General features: G+C 45.9%; 1 protein-coding gene across 2 annotated transcripts in view; it reads left to right on the top strand.

Moving 5' to 3' along the window:
• The window catches only part of LOC126532169 (condensin-2 complex subunit G2-like), a 115201-nt gene that overhangs the window by 21907 nt on the left and 77859 nt on the right, over positions 1-15435 (top strand). For both annotated transcript variants that reach the window (XM_055071234.2, XM_055071233.2), the window contains exons 6-8: positions 1825-1919; positions 4371-4443; positions 11125-11208. In XM_055071234.2, coding sequence (XP_054927209.1) covers positions 1825-1919; positions 4371-4443; positions 11125-11208 — 252 coding nt within the window. The remainder of the gene's footprint in view (positions 1-1824; positions 1920-4370; positions 4444-11124; positions 11209-15435) is intronic.

Raw genomic sequence — 15435 nt, 5'->3', positions numbered from 1 at the left:
ATGGTTGCGTCGGAAACGCCGTATTTGGCCGCCACAGACGCCTTCTTCGGCCCACTTTCTATGTCCCTTATGACGCATTCCTTCGTCTCCAGCGATAAGGCATGCGTCTTTCTCACACCGCTTGAAGACTCCGCCGACACCATGGCAACAAAAGCCAGACAACACACGTGCACAGAAGACAACTACGACACGACGAGATCACGATGTGCAAACACCAAATGCAACGAAGAGACTGAAAAAAAAAAAAGCGTGCACTGTCGCCGCTATCGCTTCTACCCCACACTCCGTGCAGCACGCACCCTGTTTGGACACTGCTATAGTGACAAAAACACTCGCCCTCCTTCCTCTAAAGTCTCCCGCCCTTCTCCTCCTTTTTGTTTTGTTTTCGCCACTGATCTCCACACGCGCGCCCACGCTCCCCCTTCTCTGCGTGTGCGCGCCCGGCAACCGTGCGGCCCATGCTCAGTGCCTCCCTAGAAAAGTCCGTGCTCCGTACGCCAATTTCATGGTCGTGCGCTTAAAGGAACCGCACTATAACCGGTATTCTGCTTCGCGTGCCTACGCAATAAACGGTCCGCCTATACATTGAGTCCTATGGGAGATATATTGGTGGTCAAAAAACACACGCTATAACCGGTCCCATGCTAAAAGCGGTTACGTTACAAGTGGCCTGCACTGTAATGCAGTCTAAGATCAATTTTCGCACCACCTTTCTGTGGCGAATCAGCATGGACCCAGCAAGCTCCCCACTTTAGAAACAATGACACAGTAAGATAAGGAAAGAAATGCTAGCCGCTGAATCTGCTTGCTTGCTACACACTTTCGCCACTTGCCTTTGATTGCACTTGCACCCTCTCGCACCTCTCTCCCATTCCCTGTCAATGCTGTCTGACTTGTTTCGGAGGAGTGGAAGGGGGAAAGGCATGCGATGCTGATGATGAAAAATCGCGCTATATGGGGTGCGTGGCGCAATAACAGGTGTGGTGGCTCGCTTTTTATGTGGCCCTCATGCCTTATCTTGGAGGTAATCAGCGTTGGGTCCCAGTGTGGGTGATGCTATCAGTTGCGGTAGTGGAATGGACACCAAAGCTTCGCAGGCTTTGTTTCATACTGTTGCTGCTGTGATATCGCCATTGCTGAATGAAACTACCTTTTATGGTGGACTCTCAAATTCAACAGTGATTTTTTTTTCCTTAGTAAACTTTATTTTTATTTTACGCCTTACGGTGCCTCTCCAGTGAAGAAAATTATGTCAGCGACTGTACTTATTTACATAGAAGGTTCAATTTCAATAACAAAATTGATATAACGAAGTACTTGCCAAATTTTACAGACTTCGTTATATGTAAGTTTGGCTATAGTGTTTTGAAAACGTTAGTTAAAAGTTGCTTCATGGGATGACCCTCGGCACGCTTGAAAACGCTTTGACAGGGTTTTCAAGATCCATGAATATCATTGAATTTCTGACTCCGAGAGCTGTACAAACCCTGTACTCAGTACGTGACAGAAGTATGAAGATGCAGGTCTTTCCTCAAATTTTTCAATTCTGAAGAAAGCAAAGTGCCAGGTCTGAAAGCAGGTCAACCATCTCTACCAGTAGGCAGCTAGAAACAAAGTTGTTTCAAACCCATTTTTTGCAGCTGGGGTTATTCTCTCTCTCTCTCTCTCTCTCTCTCTTGGGTGTTCTGCCATATTTTCAAAAGTTGAGAGAATGCTGCAGTTTTGTGTCATTAACATTTAATCGAGAACCACAACTGACTATGCCATTGCTCTTTGTTGACTGGAGTTGCCGAGCTTATGTGCTCCCCCCCTTTATTTTTCCAGGGAAAGAAGTTCATCTCCTTTCTGCTGACACTGCACAAGGACCTTGCTAACAGCATATACAAGGCAGTGGATCGTGCCTTGCCAAACATGACAAGGTTTGTAAGGATTGCTGCATATTTACAGATGATGGTTTACAGATGACACTGTCCTGTTCAGCAACATTGGAGATGAATTACAACAAATGATGGAGGACCTTAACCGAGAAAGTGTAAGAGTGTGGTTGAAGATTAATATGTAGAACACAATGATAATTTTCTATAGCCTGGCAAGGGAACAAGAATTCAGAATAGCCCGTCAGCCTGTAGTGTCTGTAAAGAATCATGTTTATCTAGGTCATTTATTTACAGGAGACCTTGATCATGAGAAAGAAATTTACAGAACAAAAATGGGTTGGAATGCATACAGCAAAAATTGCCAGATCCTGACTGGGAGCTTACCACTATCATTAAAAAGAAAGGTGTACATTCACTGCATTCTACCGGTGCTAACTTATTGGGAAGAAACTTTGAGGTTAACAAAACTCGACAACAAGTTAAGGACTGTACAGAAAGTGCTGGAATGAACAAGGTTAATCGTAAGGTTAAGACAGGAAGAGAGTGATCATGGGGATCGGAGAGCAAACAGTGGTACTATATTGTAATTCACATTAATCAAGAAGATTAAGCAGGTCCCACATACTGTACGAATTGATGTAAGCGAAGCTTTCTATGCTAGTTGCTTTAATTTATAATAATTAGCGGTGATGTTGACGGCGAAAGCTTAATTTCTTCAACATTTATTCTAGCACGAGAGTGGTGATTTGATGTTAAACGTTACCTTATGTGCACCACTGCTGTTTGCATAGTACACAGAACACACCGGGAGAAGTGTTTGCTTGAGGTGTTGTGCGCCATATTTCATATCCTCTGAGAGGGTTTGAGCATGTCATTGTCTCACAGAACACATTGCATTGGGGCTCTACATGTCAAAACCACAATTGGATTATGAGGCATGCCGTAGTGGCAGACTCCGGATTAATTTTGACACCGTGATGTTCTTTAACATGTCCCAAAATCTAAGTGCACATGCGTTTTATATTTTCCCTCCGTCGAAATGCAGCTGCCGCATCGGGATCAAATGCATGACGCTAGCAATACCATAGCCACAAAGCTACCGTGACGAGCGCAAAAGTGTTAATTTGACGGTCGACCACTTCCGTAGTGTAGCCTGGACCCTGCATTGTGCTTCAATTAATGCGACTCTGCTTCTGCATGCCCTGCATAATTTGTCTGCTTGACATATTTGCATGGTGTTTATTTTTCAGAAATAGCAGGAATGTACTGTACCGTACCTAGAACTTAACCTTATCCAGTTTCCCCGCAACCTCTTTTCTATAGTAGTAGGGTTTCCTGGCCTTCTCACGTCGCCCCCCCCCCCCTCCCCTTGTACGGGAACTGCCTATTCTCTGCCCTCCTCGCTACAGTTGTACCTACGTCCCCTTTGGACTCGCACGTTAGTAGAAGGGGAAGTGCTACAGTTTCTTCAATGCTTTTGAGGGAAGTCACTGATAATTGCAGCTGTGAAGAGGCTAATGTGCTGACGCCCAGGGAGCTCCAGAGGGTATTGTGCACATTTGTTGTGGTGGGGTCGAAACGAGTCCGAATGTAACATGCACATGCTTTCGATGTGTCCAAAGTAGGAAACTAACATAGAGATAGCGTTCAAGTTCATAAACAAACAAAAAATCCAAAGTGCACCCTATCTTTTATTTTTATGAAAAGTGGCCAAGGATATGTGGTTCGTTTTCCTAAAGTCAGCTTCGCCGCAATACAGTCATTTATGCAGCAAAGCATACAAACGCCGTGCGTGCTGTTTTTTGGTCAAATTTCCCGGGGGGACCAAAGACTGCGCGTTAGAATCTGGTAAGTACTTTGATCAGACATTGGGTGAGTCCAGTTATTACTTGAAAATCTTCTTGGGCAAGCCAAAAATGTTTTCAATAGCAGCTAAAACGTGTGCCCTAAGTTCTGCTGAGACAGGCGCTGCCAGTAAAGGGGTTGGTATTGAGGTTGCCATGGGGATCAGGTGAGTGCATTCTGATTACTCATGTTCAAGTTATCCAGCAAAGGCCGATTTAAGGATCGAAATAATGAAATTTTTGCCCCATAGAAATGCACAGGCGCTGGCTAAAACCGTTGGTCAGGATCGAATTAACCGAAAAAAGGAATATTGAAAGTGACCCACTGGTGAGTCATCACTCGTAAGAATTGGAATTTCAGAAAGTGCTGCAGCATTGACTATGTTAAGAGAAATAGTTCGGCAGGCATATAATGCAGATGATCGGTAATGTAATGGGGCAACTGAATAGGGTGTGTAGGGAAGGTAAACGCAGTCAAGGATGCAAGATAACTAGGTGGTGTGATCAAATTAGGAAAGTTGCAGTCATGGGATGGAGTCGGATGGTACAAGACAGGGCTGATCAGGGATTGCGACATAAATAAGGCTGATGGTGATGACTATTTGTGTTTTTGGGACACCCACTGTATCTATGCACCAATCTGTTCCAGCTCTCAAATACAAGTGTTGGCCCGAGCCTATATCTCTGCGTGGAAAGCAGTGGCTGACACACCGCAGGCTACGGTGAGCTAGCATACTTTATACTTTGCTTTGCATTATTGCTTCCTGGTGTCAGATTAACCTTGTAAGGCACTGTGTACACAGTTGTTTATGCCAAGATTGGGCATCAGAAGCATTGATGAAAGTAATGATATTTAAGATGTGTCGCATATGTGTTCAAATACTTCTCAATGGACTTTTACTGGAAGGGTAAAAAAAATGTGCAAGATGTTTTAGTAAACAGAGTGGAAAGGTAGACTGTTCGGTATTCTTGTTTGGTGCAAGTACGTTGTATGCAGCGGGTTCACTTCTTTCATTATTTTAGTGCATTATCATTCTTAAGCTACGTCATGCACTTTCCGGAGGCCAACTATCAATGTTTGTATGTATGTTCTGATGAAACCGTTCTCCTGCCTTCCTGGGTCACTGAGTAATCGCTGGTCGAATGGGTAGTGCATCGGGCTGCTTTGCTGAGGTAACAATGTTCAAAACCAACCATTGGACCAACTTGGATCATGAGTAATGTGTACTTGTGGATCATGAGAAATGTGTACGTACAGTAATCCCTCGTTATAACGAAGCCAGCAGCACGGCGAAGAAAGATTGTTATGAGCAGTAATTCAATATAAGCGACCACTCAAGAAAAGCTAAAGCAGTCGAGCTTTAATTGGGCCACAACTGTGAGGAAGTCAATATTCAGTGAAGCAAAACTTTATTCAGGTGCAAAAAAGGCAGTGAGCTTTGCCTGTTTCAAGTTATGCTCTAATTTGACCAACCATTGCACGAAGCCATGGTTGCCGCCCATGCATTCAACCTTATTTCGCAGAAGGCGTAGGTACTCTCGTATCTGCACCATAGTTGGCACTTCACGTGGCTCTTCATCCGCCGACTTTTCGTCTTCGTCGAGGCCACCAGCAGTCTCAGTATCTCCGCATCCGTCGCTGGGGCGACCATGGGAGCAACAGCATCAGCCAACACAAATTTCTTGAAGTCGCCTTCTACCTCTTGGCCATCAATTTTATGAACAGCCTCGTACAGGTCGATGCAAGTCCAGTCATTGTCAGGCTGGTCATCATCGGGGTCGCTGACGGTGGCGTAGGAAAAGCTGGTGTGCGCAAAGCAGTTGGCAGCCTTTGAAGGTGAGAGTTCTTTCCATGAAAAGTTCAGCAAATAGATCGCACCAAGCAAATCAGTCTTGTACCTCTTCCTGGCGTCATGCGCTGCAAAAGAGCCTTGCGGTACAGCTTTCAGGTGGTCTCAATGATGCCCTGATCCATTGGTTGCAGTACCGCAGTTGTGTAAAAAAATTCCACAGCGATCGCCTTGAGGTTGTCGATCTTCGCGTGGCTTGGACAATTGTCAATTATGAACAGCACTTGCCGATACTTTGCGTCGACCCGTCTATCCAGAAAGCGCACATAGTCTTCAAAAAATAGCAGCAGTCATCCATACTCACTTGTTACTTCTGTAGATGCATTCCTGGGGAAAACACGGGGAAGGCGGGAGATGGAAGTTCAAGACGATGAGCCAAACGAGAGCAAGGTGAAAGCAGAAGCGAACGTTTCGACAAGTGGACTTGTCTTCTTCAAGGCGACATAGGTATGCTTTTCTTGCCACAGTATGTATAGGTGGAGTTCTAAAGGGGAGAGGACATAAGGCGTAAGGCCGCACCCACCCACATTACGCCCTCTCCTTTTCAGAGGAACCCCACCTATATTTACTGTGGTGAGGAAAGCATACGTCTCCTTGAAGAAGACAAGTCTACTTGTCGAAATGTTGGCTCCTGCTTTCACCTTGTTTTCGTTTTGCTAATTTCTTTGGGAATAGCTGCTTTTCGGAAGCTCCGCGGCTTCTCTGCCTTCCCCAGTATCAACTTTGCTTGTCTTTGCTTGTTGGCACCACGCAGCATCGTGACACGCTCCTTGCTCTGTTTTCCTCTGGATGAAGATCTGCCAGTGGTAGTGAACATGCCATTCGGTGGCATCTTGTAGAAAAACGCAGCCTCACCTACGCTGTAGATGTCTTTGTCTTCATACTTTTCAAGTAGCGCTTGGAGCCGATGTTGGCACCATACATCTATAGTGTCATCGTTCACGGCTGTGCTTCGCCAACGAACGACTTCGAGGTCATAGCGTGTCGTTTCTTGAACCACTCAAGCCAGCCATTGCTGCACTTGACATTTTTATGGCCCATTTGGAGGGCGAGAGGCTTCGGCTTCGGCTTTTGCAGTATGTGCAGGTCCATGTTCAAGGAGATTTGCACTCTTGGTGTTCATCAGCCACCGTAGAAGTGCACCTTCCACTCCGGGGTATTTCGAATCGTGATTCCTCTTTCTCTTCACCTAGATGCTCTTTTGAAAGCCATCCAGCACAGCTTCCTTGTTTTTCAATAGAGTTAATAAAGTAGATGTCGGTATGCCGAATTCCTCCGCGATGTCACTTTTCTGCCGGGTGCCTTTTTCTACTTCTTTTATCAGCATAACTGTCTGCTCGAAAGTAACACTTTTGCTCGGAGACTGGCGGAGCCATGTATCACTGCAGATCACAAAAGCACATGTGAGGCACATTTAACGAAGCACTTCGAATAACACACAATCGCGTGGCCTGCAGCCTGGATCCAAAGGCTTATGCCGTCGGTGCCGAAGTGACTTAACGCAGCGGGCGACGCACAAGGCAGAAGCTTTAAAATGTTGTCTGGGCGTCTCTCTTTCCTCTTCAGTGCGCGCTGGTGATGGCGACGGTTGCAATGGTGGGCTTGGCATTGGCTTCACGTGTAACGGAAGAAAGGCGATTGGAGTTGCGGAGATCAAGAAGCAGGAACCGCGGAAGGGCACCCGTTGGTGGAAGATTGTGCTCAGGAGGGCAGGCCGGAGAAGGGCAGCTTTGGAGGAGCAGCGATGCCGAAACTGGCTGCGAGGAGAAGGGAAGTGATAGGAGTGACTGGCGTCCAAACGGCTTGCGAACTGGAGAGTGAATGCGGAGGGGAAGGCAGTGAGGCTGCTTCCGGAGGTCATGGAAGACTACGAGAGTATTGCGCTGGAAAGCACCACAAGTGCAGTGGCTGGAGTCTGAGGTTGTTTGTTGTGCTCAAAAAATGATTAGCCACTCATTGTGGGTACTTAGTGCATTTGGAAAACTGAACAGTTTTTTAGTAGGGGCTTCTCATGATCACTGGGTAATTTTTTACCGAGGTGTGCTGCTGTGAAGTTCGCGAAACGAGAGTTTTTTGGCGCACCATTGTCGAGGACACTGTGGTAATTCTACGGTTCAAGTGTCGATGTTCATGCACCGTCACGTGTGGGCCATTGACAAATGTCCAGGAACAAAATTCAGTGACCTTACCAAGCATTTAGACCATTTGTCTAAAGTCGGATGGTGGGAATCGAGCATGACTCGCTTGAGAAAATTGCCAGGGGAACGCCAGCTTGCCTTGATACGCAATGGTGACAGCCTGACTCGCCGCTGGCGACGCTCGGATTTTTCTTGTTTTCGGCAAGTTATCGGTCAGCTTGCACTGTCAAAAGTGCAACGAAGTTGGGGTGGTGTTTTATTGCAATGCAGGCCGATTATTGCGAGCAGTGAGCAAATTTCTGGACCGCCTTTCCCGAAGTCGTCTTCCCGATTTAACATGGCTCCTCATGTCGAACATGGCACTTATAATCGGAGGGACACTTCTTTTGTGGTTTTCAACGCACTTCAGTGCCAGAAGTGCTCTTTAGAAAGGTAGAACTTTGCTCATCGAGTGCACCCCTTGGAATTCTACAGTAGAAGTCTGCCTGCGGCCATTTGGCCAATTTTTGGCATCCAAGAGACCACGGTTTTCTGGCATTGCAACGCGCCTGGAAAACTTTATTTTCCTGTGGATTCTATCACAAGGGACACCACCTACGCGATTGTGACTGAGATTAACGGTCCATGGAATTTGACAGCTTCCATTCACTCCGCAGTAAACAGCTGGAAGCACTCAGCATTCGCTTGGTACCCATTACTAGATGGTCATCGCTTGCGGTTTTGGTACTTTTGTGGCCTGTTCTGTGCCTGCATGAGGCTAATTTGTTGGCAGTATTAATTTGTCACTGGAGGGCTGCTGCTTGGCGGCGGCAAACGCTTTCGCTCGCCGCTTCGCTCTAAGCGGGTCAAGGTATTTCTGCGCTCCATGTAATGTGGCTTAAGATGTATGTGTTTGGGTCAAGACTGGAACAAATTTTGAATAAAGCAATATTTCGAGTAAAGCGATAAAGCGATTTCGTTATAATGAGGGATTACTGTTGTCAGGATTGGGGGCTCAATCCCATCGCTCGTGATCCGTTGTCAAGATTGAAGTCGGGCATGAATTAGAAGGTAGCTGGCCCATGCCGTTGTCCAACTTATCCACGCTGAGGACGTTGATGAAGGGAAGGACTGCTTCTCATCGAGAACGAGGAATATGGGTTTATTTACAGTATTTATATCAGTCTAACATGACTGTTTGAGAAAGTACATCAGTCTAACATGACTGCTTGAGAGAGAGTGTGCTGAGCAGCCGCACAACAGCGGTTTTTAAACACTCGGCCCTCTCCCGATACAAGGTGATGCGAACGTTCGTTTAGTCATCGCGAACTAGCCGCCTCTCTGCGGCACGGTTTACACACACACACGCATACACACAGGGGCGATGGTCCGGAGCCGACGTCAGAGGGCTTCGGAGAACTCGGGAGCCGTTCCGGGTAGCGCGTTGTCTTGCGTCTTGGTCAGTGCATGGGAAGGAGTGCAAAACGGTGTTCCCGCGGCAACTCGCGCACCCGTAGCAGATCAGGTCCGCGTTGGGGAGTTTGGTAACAATAGTTGGCCCGCCGAACTCATTCCGTCACAACGGCGATGAAGCTAGAGGTTGGCGGCGGTTTCAGCACAAAGCCTGCTTCATCGAACGCATCCTAGCTGAAGCGACGGAGAGTTGGGGATGCACGTATTGTTCCCCGACACAAAGTCGATTTAGTCACGCCGTGGCTAGAGGTTGGCGGCGATGCTCCCGGGATGTTGCCTCCACAGTCGCAATGGGTTGGCAAAACTTTGCACTGCAGCTGGCCGTTCTTAACACTGTACATGCTACTCTCCAATGAAGCTCTGTAATTGACCTTGGCTGAACACCTCAGAGCAGCACCTTGTACCCCCTCACGGGGGCTACTTCTAAAAAATTCAAAGGTGCTGTCGCCCCCATTCATAACTTTCACCTAATTCTTTTGTGCAATAAACATCTGCGCTTCGTAAAAATGAACTATTCACTGTTTTGGAAGTGCCATACCATGCTTCTAGATTACCATGTCATTTGCTTAAAGGTTCCACTGTGTGTGACATTTGTCTGTTGGCTTCCGAGTCTCTTGGGAAAACTGTTGGCTAGTCATTTGGCTAGCCAACAGTTTGCCGTGTGCAACATGCACTCTGGGACTGTACATGAACTTCCAATTTTGGAGGCCAATCTTCACGTGACTGTTCCTTGTCTGCAAGAAGGTAGCAAGGATGATGAGGTTTAACCAATTGCCAGATGCCAGTCTTGGAAGTCATCCTATCTGTGACGTCTCTGTTTTGTGGCAGCATGTTCAATGTTATCTACTCAGCGGATGTAACAGGTGATTAAGGGTGCCATAACATAAAACTATTCCAAACTTTTCTATTCTGATTCTGCAATCAGCCCTCCGCAATTGGTGAAAAACTTTTTTGGACCACCCCCACTTCACCTGTCTGTGACGTGACGTCACGAAAACTGCGATAACTCTCTATCTGATATCACATGTACACACTGATTATGCATGATTTCACGGAACAAAAGAGAAATGGTTATTTCTGATTCGACACCTTTTCGCCATTAGCCCTCGGCTATGCATTAATATGCCGAACAAAACTGCATTTTTTTTTTCTGAATAGCCGCAGGCTGCCCCTTTCCGAAAAGAATAAAAGATGGCTGCTGCCAATCGCTCAGGCACTAGCTACTCGTACCTGCCGGAGAGCATGGGTTTATTTGCTTGTAATAAAACTTTTTGCGTGGCCGTGTTACGTTTTCGAGCCCTTTCAGCATGTTTACAACCTCGTTCTGCTAACTCTTCTTTGCTGAGCATCCGCTTTAGCGTCATTCTTAAGCTTCCGTTGCATGCCACCGCGATTGTCGACGAGCCACCATAAGCTAAGTAAGGGAAAGCGGACCAATTTTCAACGATTTTCAGTGCAGTGGCTCGGCCCTATTGAATCCCTCTCCACTTGAACGGGCTCCTCGCCTCTTGTGAGCCAATTAGAAAAGACAAGCCGCTCAGTGTAGGCAATGTTATTTGTTTTTCAAGCAAACAAAAGTGACCTCCTATGAACGAGGAGAGCATTTGATTGGTCTGTTGAGACAACCCTGTGGGTGACCGCCCGATGTTTGCGTCGGCGGTTACGCTAATCTGACGTCAGGAGATTGGAACAAAAACATATTGGAATAGTTTTACGTTATAGGGCCCTAAAACAGCTTGTTTCCAATGTGGAGTGTAAAATTCATGGAAGTATATTATGTGTGGTATTGGTGTAATCTACCATTCTGGCTGCACATATTGTTCTTATTAGCATTGCTTTAATGGTTCCTTTGAATCTACCTTCACAGCACACTTTGTATGTTGTTGCAGTGGTTATTGCTGGGTAGCTCCTTTGCCTTATTGTTGGTTACAGCTCTTCACCATGTTGCTGTTTGACATTGCAGGTTCTTAAAGAAAACATGCAAGAGATAATGCATTGGGCAGTGAATGGTGATCTCGTCGAAGGCCACCATGAGAACTTGTTTAAGGTGAGTGGGGGAAATGCTGATTGGCCAAGCACTGTTGTTACCTGATTTCCTTGTGCAGTTCTTCGTTGCTACTCTCACGCCACAATATCTTCTTCTTTACAGAAACTATGCTTGTACAGGGAAAGATGACACAGCTGTTATAGTACAGTTGAGTCTCGATATAATGAAGTGTGTTTATGCACAATTTCAATATAACGAAATTTCACTGCTGCCACAAAGGAATACTGAGACACTAAATGGAAGATTGTCGAATAGTTTAATTACAAGCGGCTGCTTGCACAAGCACTTCTCAAATGTTCCACTGCACCACCAAGAGCAACCACCGAAGATGTTCCGCATAAATTCCAAGTTCGATAAGATTCTGTCGCACGCTTTATGCTTTGGATGCAAATGAAAGCATACGAGAGTGAGCTGAGAATGATGCTGGTTTGATGAGAGCTGTCTTCCCGTGCAAGCAAGGGGAGTGGGGAAAGCATGCGGTAATGCGATCAAGTATGTGGGAGGCAGGGGGGCGGAGGACCGGGAGTTGGGGGCCAGCTGAAACGAGTCTCCTTTTCTAGCGCAGCTGTGGCTGCGTGTGGCTATCACCCTGGGTTATGCATCCTGTTTTAGAGGTAATTTGTTGTGAGCAGTAAGAGTGGGTGTTCTGAAACGATGTGGCATCATGTGCACAGTCTTCTTGCTCATTTACTACTAGAGGTTCAATAAACTTAAGTTTCGGAGACTCGAGAATCAAAACAAACCAAAAAGCAAGAGAAGGACAAAACATTTGCTCCCCACTGCAGGTGCTTTTCATGATAGCGCTGTTCCACTACAGGCAAAACTATCAGCTGTGGAGGCAATGTAGACGCGAAAGCATGTCTGGGCTCACTTCATACTGCCAATGTGAAGATCTCGACACACCATAAATCCGTATCTTTCGTCGCTGACTAAAATTCAACAAAATGTTTTTTTTTTCGTTTTTTTTTTCTCTTGCAATCTTGCTTTTTCCAGTTGCCCGATAAACCTGAATTTTGCAGCCCCCCCCCCCCCCTGCCCCGTGTAATAAAGATCCATCAGTTACTGTACTTATTTACATAAAAGATTAATTTTTGATATAACCAAGCAAGTTGCTAATTTTGCCGGCTTCTGTATATTGAAGTTTACCGTATTTACTAGAATCTAACGCACACTTTTTTCTGATAAAACTGGTCCAAAAATTGTGTGCGCGTTAGGATCGAGTACGACCCTAAGGGTTAGGATTGAGTACAACCCTAAATCTGCGTTACCATATTGACATCGGCATTTCAGAATACCCGCCTCGTACGCACTTCGAGTCTATCTGCCATAGCTTCCTCCATGTGCTGCAGTACGTGTGCTTAGGCAATGCTTCCTTCGGCTTAGGTTAGTGCACAGTCCGTCTTCTCTTTTTCTGCGTTTGCTCTATCAGCATGGAAGTGCCAACTGCAAAGACATGCTGAGTTCATCATGAAGTCGCAATTAAAAGCAAAGCAATCGCATGTGCTGAGGTGGGCGGAAATCGGGCGGCATCACGGGTGTTCAGAGCTCCCGAAACTTGCGTGCGGGACTGGCGCAAACAGGAGGGGCGTTCTACGCCGGTGGCGGCTACGTACGGCATGGCCGCGCGGCCCCTATCTTGAAGGTGATTTGCGACGGAGAAAAGAATGTACGCATCTAGGCGCACCGCGCTGTGTTCTGATTGCTTAGTTCGCATTGAAGCAGGAGGCCGCACAAAGCTCCTGCTACGGCACTTCCTCGCTCCAGCGTTTTGATAGTTTCCGCGGTCATTGAGTGAGACGTAGTCATGTTTGCTTTTGTGCACGTGACACTATGCTTGTTAACTTAGCTAGTAAGCGACTGTTTAAAAGTTTATACGGCCGATAAAACCACTATCCTTACTTTTTGTATAGCTGTCTACTAATTTGCTATCATAATCGATGGTTCGCCTTTCAAGCGAAACTGTGTTTCTTTTTTTTTTTTTTTTTGATCACAGCTTTAAATTACTGCATTGGGAGTAAATCTTTGCTTTTTCCAAATGAGAGAAAGTTGTATTTCTGTACGAAAGAATGAGGTACGCGGTACTGTAAAGGACTTTCCTTTTTTTAGGTCACGGAAAACAGGTGAGCATTGCAATCGAGAGCGCATTAGAATCGAGTAAATAAGGTAACCTCAATACAAAGTCAGCCTATTAGCCTGACTGGGCATGATTTGTGTGCTAATTCACTGGACTGGTTTTGTGTCATTCAACGTTGTGGAGTCACTGTATGCATGAAATGGTTAGTGATTCCAAGTGTACTACTTACTGGTGGCTTTATTTTTCATACTGTTCTGAAGAGTAGTGTACGACGCAGTTAGGTGTCCTTCTCCTGTTAGAGCCCGCACCTCATTGTTAGGGCATGAACTGCCAGCCCAAGTAATCATCATCAGCATATCTTATGTCCACTGCAGGACGAAGGCCTCTCCCTGCAATCTCCAATTACCCCTGTCCTGCACCAACCTGTTTCAACTTGCACCTGCAAATTTCCTAATTTGTTTACCCCACCTAGTTTTCTGCCGTCCTTGACTGCGCTTCCCTTCTCTTGGCGCTCATTTTATAACTCTAATGCTCCACCGGTTATCCATCGTACGCATTACATGGCCTGCCCAGCTCCATTTTTTCCTCTTAATCTCAATTGGAATATCGGCTATCCTCGTTTGCTCTCCGATCCACACCATTCTCTTGTCTCTTAGCATTACACCTAGCATTTTTCGTTCCATTGCCCTTTGCGTCGTCCTCAACTTGTTCTCGAGCTACTTGGTCAACCTCCAAGTTTCTGTTCCATATCACATGTTAGCACTGGCAGAATGCACTGATTGTAGACCTTTCTTTTCAGTGATAGTGGTAAGCTCCCAGTCAGGATCTGGCAATGCCTGCCCTATACACTCCAACCAATTTTTATTCTTCTGTAAATTTCCTTCTCATGATTGGGGTCCCCTGTGTGTAATTAACCTAGATAAACATACTCCTTCATGGACTCTAGAGGCTGACTGGTGATCTTGAACTTTTGTTCCCTTGCCATTTGGATTATCCTTTGCAGTCGGACATTATCTTCAACCCTTCTCTTACACTTTCTCTTTTAAGGTCCTCAATCGTTCATGTAATCATTCATCCCCCAAGTACATTGGTTCAAAAGTAGCATTGAAGCCTTCTGATAATGCTGTTTTTGGTGGTAGTCTTATTAAATTGGTGCACATTGGTAGATAAATGCATGGTAGAGGGCAAAGCAGACAACTTTTTGCCATTCTTGCTTTCTTGGCAGGGACTGGATGTATTTCTTTTTTTCAATTCGACCTGATTTTTGTCCAATTCCCTGTAGTCAGTATCCATCAGTTTATTTTTTTAAAGGAAACCACACCATACTTCTGTGTGCACATGCAGTTTATAATTTGTTGTATACAGAGTTTTGCGAGCTGACTATTCTGCAGTCTAGGCTTACAAATATACATGTGCACGGAAGGTCTTCATGTTGGAATCGGACCTCCCGATCCAAGTTGCTGAAAGACAGGTGTGCAAACATGGGCGCCCAGGAAGTTCATGTTACTGCCTTTCATTTACATGAATTCCACAAACTTGCTCAACTTTCACTTCCAACTTGCAAATACAATTAAACCTCGATATAACGAAGTAGGTAAAATCGGCACTTTGTTTCGTTATATCGAAATCTTGTTGTATTGAAATTCAACCTTTTGTGCAATTAAGTACAGTCACCGATTGATTTTTCTTGCCCGAAAAGGGGCCGCAAAATTTCCTGAATTATCGGTAAATCGAAGAAAGCAAGTTTGAATGAGAACAATTCATTTTGATGAATTTGGGAGTCAGCGACGAATGATAGTTTCTTGCCACTTCGACAATATCATCACATTGGCAGTAGGAATAAGCTAATAAGCCAGCCATGCTTTCGCGTGCACTTCGCCCCCGTGGCTGATAGCATTGCCCGCACTGGGATGATGCTATCATGAAAAGCCCTGGCAGCGGGGAGTGAATGCTTCGTCGGCTTCTCGTTCCAACGAGTCACCGAAAATCGATATTACGCACCAATACTAAACGAGCAGGAAGCCTGCCTACATGATGGCACGTCCGCTCTTTCCACACGTAGCAGATTACCTCTAAAGCAGGGTGTGCAGCTGCATATGCGCTCAGATTCACTTAGTCACGCGCAGCCACGGCCGAGATGCGCGCCAGAAATC

Source organism: Dermacentor andersoni, chromosome 5 (genome assembly GCF_023375885.2).
Source record: "Dermacentor andersoni chromosome 5, qqDerAnde1_hic_scaffold, whole genome shotgun sequence".
Classification (NCBI taxonomy): domain Eukaryota; kingdom Metazoa; phylum Arthropoda; class Arachnida; order Ixodida; family Ixodidae; genus Dermacentor; species Dermacentor andersoni.
The sequence above is the reverse complement of the archived record's forward strand: the minus strand, read 5'-3'. Positions and strand labels throughout refer to the sequence as shown.